Raw genomic sequence first — 3846 nt, 5'->3', positions numbered from 1 at the left:
ATATATCTAACAACTAGTCTAATTTTTGTTAGTCTACTTGCTGAAACTCAAATTTTTGTTTTATTTTAGTTGATGAAGAGGCGGAGCTAATGCGTAAATATTCGTCGAAACAAACAACAAATGAATAAGACAAATGGACGTGTTTTTTGGACAATTTTGTTTCGCAAAAATGTGGCAATATTCTTAGGAATACTTCGAGCTCACATATTTTCAATCGAGTTTTTCTTTCTAAATTTCAACATATTTGTTTGCTGAGATGGTAAAAATATATAAATTATCTGGAAATTGGAGTGATTTGATAAGATAAACCGAGAGAAACACACAGAGAGAAAGATAGAGAGAGAGAGAGAGAGAGAGAGAGAGATTATGCGTACAAAAGAACGAAAGCAAAAGTAAAGATGGAAAGACGGAGATACGCTATTTTTCTCGAGTACAAGTATTTTCAAAGAAGTTCAAAAAGTTACCTTCTTTAAAGAAGGTTAATTAACCTTAGACCCGTACCTCGGGTCAAATTGACCCGAGGTGTATTCTTTTGCACATTAAACATACAAAAAATCAAAAATATAATCAAATATCGTTTTTGTATGTATTGGTGCTTTATCTTTGTAAACACAGTGAAAATATTACAAATATGTGACAAATGTGTATGGGCGGCCGATATGTAAATGGCCGACCGGCCTCCCTTTATTATTCACCAATGACACCATGACAATTTTGTATTTTATAAGAACAAACAGGCGCCAATTGATAGTTTATTTTAAGGCCTTTCCAACGATATTCAAATACCAACTGTAAGTCAAGGGGTTGAGCCTCAGTGGCCGTAGGAAAATTGGCCATTATTAAACATTGAAAGGCCGGCCACGGCCAAAATTGCGGCAGGATCAAAAAGTCGTAGAACAAAAAATGTTTAGCTTATCTTGTACTTTCAGGGATTAAGTTTGAAAAAGATCGGACTCAACTAAGTATTACGCATATGTAAAAATACACATGTGATACATAAAAGTATGTACATATGTGATGCACATACTTATGTGAAAATGTGATACTTGAAGTATTAATGTATATTGATATATAAGTATCAGTATCATAGAAATAAACTTGATCATTCATGAAATAATTGAGCTAGTTTTTAAAAAAATGACTGATTTCCATACAAAATACACTATGGGTCAATCTGACCCATAGAGACGGGATTAAGTTGTAAACACCACAGACGGGTCTAAGGTTAATGATTAAAGATTGTCTTTCATATTTCGAAAATATTGTGCCAAAAGGTTATTAAAAATAAAACATACAAAACTTTATTATGATGTTTTTCTTCGATTCTAAGCCTAGCGAATGTAATAAAAAAGTCATTGCTATGAGCCTACATAAAAGGAAAGATGGGTAAATAATAAATATTTGAATTACTTTTTGCAAGTGTATTGTTTTGGGCTTTGGCATCATTTACAGAGACTTTTGGTTTTAGGTTTAATGATCGACTTAATAATATAAGAAGAGAAACAAACAAAAAAACTTGCATTTTTGTGTTTCGATAAACCTTTTTTTTTTCAATTATTCTTACAAAAAACTTCTGAAGTACCTGGAAGGTAAGCTATAAATGACAATTTTAAGATTAAAAAACGAAGAAATTATTTAAACAAAAATAATAAACCTTGAGGACCAAAACAGCTTTTATCTTCGAAAGAGGAAAAAAACAATCAAATAATAAAAATAAATAAAGAGGCTTACATACGCAAGCTAACTTTTGCGCATGGAAACCGAAATTTTGTGGAATAAACTAGTGATTAAACTTCTATCAAGTAAACGCAGACGCTGGCTATGAATATGATTTTGGTTTAAACATATCATCAAAAAATATTGACATTTTACACATGGCACATTTCATTCCATTCATTGCAAAAACCAAATTTATCAGCTTCTTTGCTCCAGACGAAACGTCTCTAATTTTAGTTTTTCTTTGCGGTATGATCTGATCACAAACAAAATGCAAAATGAATATATGTTTGGTTTGATTTAATCAGTGAAAACTTATCAATCTTATTTTCTTATCAAAATACATAATTTCACCAAATTTTAAGAAATTTCAATCAAAAATAAGGGTACTCATCATGTAAAAGTTTCAATTTTGGCTCAATTATCAGCAAAAGAAAGCAGTCAATTTCTCTTATCTGTTTTTATTTTTTTAAATAAATGAATTAACCAGAAACGAACACATATGAGACGAAAAATAGAAAATTTACTGTAGAAAGTGAGAAGATAAAAACGGTAAAATTGATGCTTCAAAAGCTGGCTGAAAAGATGCGGAAAAAAGTGAATCAGAAGGATTCATGAAAAAACCTGCTTTGATTGCAACCAGATAATCTTATTTTTAATTTTTAATCGCAAAATAGTAGGCAAAATGGTAGCTGTTGTCCTCATTCTTGGTGCTCTTGCTGTTGGTAAGGCCATTGATCTTTTTTGTCACTTGCTTTACGTTTACCACTTCCTTCATCACTTGATTAATCGTCTTTGCCACTATCCCAGCTTCCACTACCTGCGCCTCTATTATCACTGCCATCTTTGCTGTTGTCTCCATTATCGCTTCCTTCATTATCATTTGAATGATCATCTTTACCACTATCCCAGCTTCCACTACCTACACCTTTATTATCACTGCCATCATTGCCGTTGTCTCCATTATCGCTGCCTCCATTACCACTGCCTCGCTTATCAATGCTTCCATCTGCAAAATATTTTTAAAAAATTCCATCGAAATATTTAGTACATTGAAGTTTTTTATAGATTTGAAATTCAATAGTTCAAATAAATTTGGAAGCAAAGTGAATATTGAATTATTTAATTTTATATTTTTCCACATTTTTTCTTAAAGGTAAAATATAATTAGAAATGACCTGGAGAAGCAACACAAACTACGACGATGAGAACTACGACGAATAATGAGAATTTCATTTTGATTTCGAATTTGACTATTTCAAGTAAATGATTTAAGTAGAATTGAAAATTTAATAACTTTCTCTTTCATTGCACCGTATTTTATGGAAAACAAAACCACATGCAGATATAGAATGATGTAGCTCAAATGCAAACAGAGATGGCAAAGGCGCACTGAGCAATGCCCGCATCGCAACTGTGTTTACGTGCGTTAAACATGCTCAGTGCATGTAAAACGACCAACATCTGTTGATATTTTTACAGGTGCGCTAGAGCGCACTCAAGAATTTCTGGTTTTTGTATTCCTTCTACCTTATATTTTTGGCCGGTTGCATACTTTTATTGAATATTTTGCCCGGTGGGCGCTGGTAAAGCACTTTTTGTATGGAAATATTTGTTGAAAATTCAACAATACGCCACCTATTGAAGACCATAAAGATTTTCGTTACTACTGCTGTGTTGACACAGCTCTAGCGAACTATATAGCTATATTGCAAACGTATTAGTACTGAGCACACGACTGCGATTCTGTGTATGCGTGTGTGTTGTAAATTTTGCACAAGCAACTACGGTTGACAACTGAGTGCAGAATTTGCAATACAAACGGACACACAAAATCAGAGTCAGTGTGTTCTTTAGTAACAAAAATCTTTATGTTTTTTAATAGATGTCATTTTCGTTGAATCTTCAACAAGAAATCTTCGATACCAGGGCCCACCAATTTTGCCCATCTTAACGATAAATCTATTACTTACGTATTAATGTTTAGAATAACATATATTCAAAACTATAAAGGATCGAGTACTATCTGTCAAAATATTTCCCCCTATGCCAAGCGAAATTAATTCGATATACGGCGCTGATCTAAATGTCACTCTGTCATTTTACAATAATACTTTTTTGGCTTGACAA

General features: G+C 32.6%; 1 protein-coding gene across 1 annotated transcript; it reads right to left on the bottom strand.

Moving 5' to 3' along the window:
• Positions 1 to 2229: 2229 nt before the first annotated feature.
• LOC116344702 (hyphally regulated cell wall protein 3-like) lies at positions 2230 to 3048 on the bottom strand. Its single transcript, XM_031773375.1, has 2 exons — positions 2895 to 3048; positions 2230 to 2725 (listed from the first exon to the last, which is right to left on the bottom strand). The coding sequence occupies exons 1-2, from the start codon at positions 2950 to 2952 to the stop codon at positions 2502 to 2504; spliced, it is 282 nt and encodes a 93-aa protein (XP_031629235.1). The 5' UTR covers positions 2953 to 3048; the 3' UTR covers positions 2230 to 2501.
• Positions 3049 to 3846: the final 798 nt, after the last annotated feature.

Source organism: Contarinia nasturtii, unplaced genomic scaffold (assembly GCF_009176525.2).
Source record: "Contarinia nasturtii isolate CC-2019 unplaced genomic scaffold, AAFC_CNas_1.1 Cnas_scaffold_1176, whole genome shotgun sequence".
Classification (NCBI taxonomy): Eukaryota; Metazoa; Arthropoda; class Insecta; order Diptera; family Cecidomyiidae; genus Contarinia; species Contarinia nasturtii.
The sequence above is the reverse complement of the archived record's forward strand: the minus strand, read 5'-3'. Positions and strand labels throughout refer to the sequence as shown.

Excerpts from the sequence above, each read along its gene's own strand:
- LOC116344702 (XM_031773375.1), bottom strand. The coding sequence starts at position 2,952 with ATGAAATTCTCATTATTCGTCGTAGTTCTCATCGTCGTAGTTTGTGTT. Across the intron at positions 2,726-2,894 it reads AGTTTGTGTTGCTTCTCCAG|ATGGAAGCATTGATAAGCGA; the intron begins GTCATTTCTAAT and ends AATATTTTGCAG.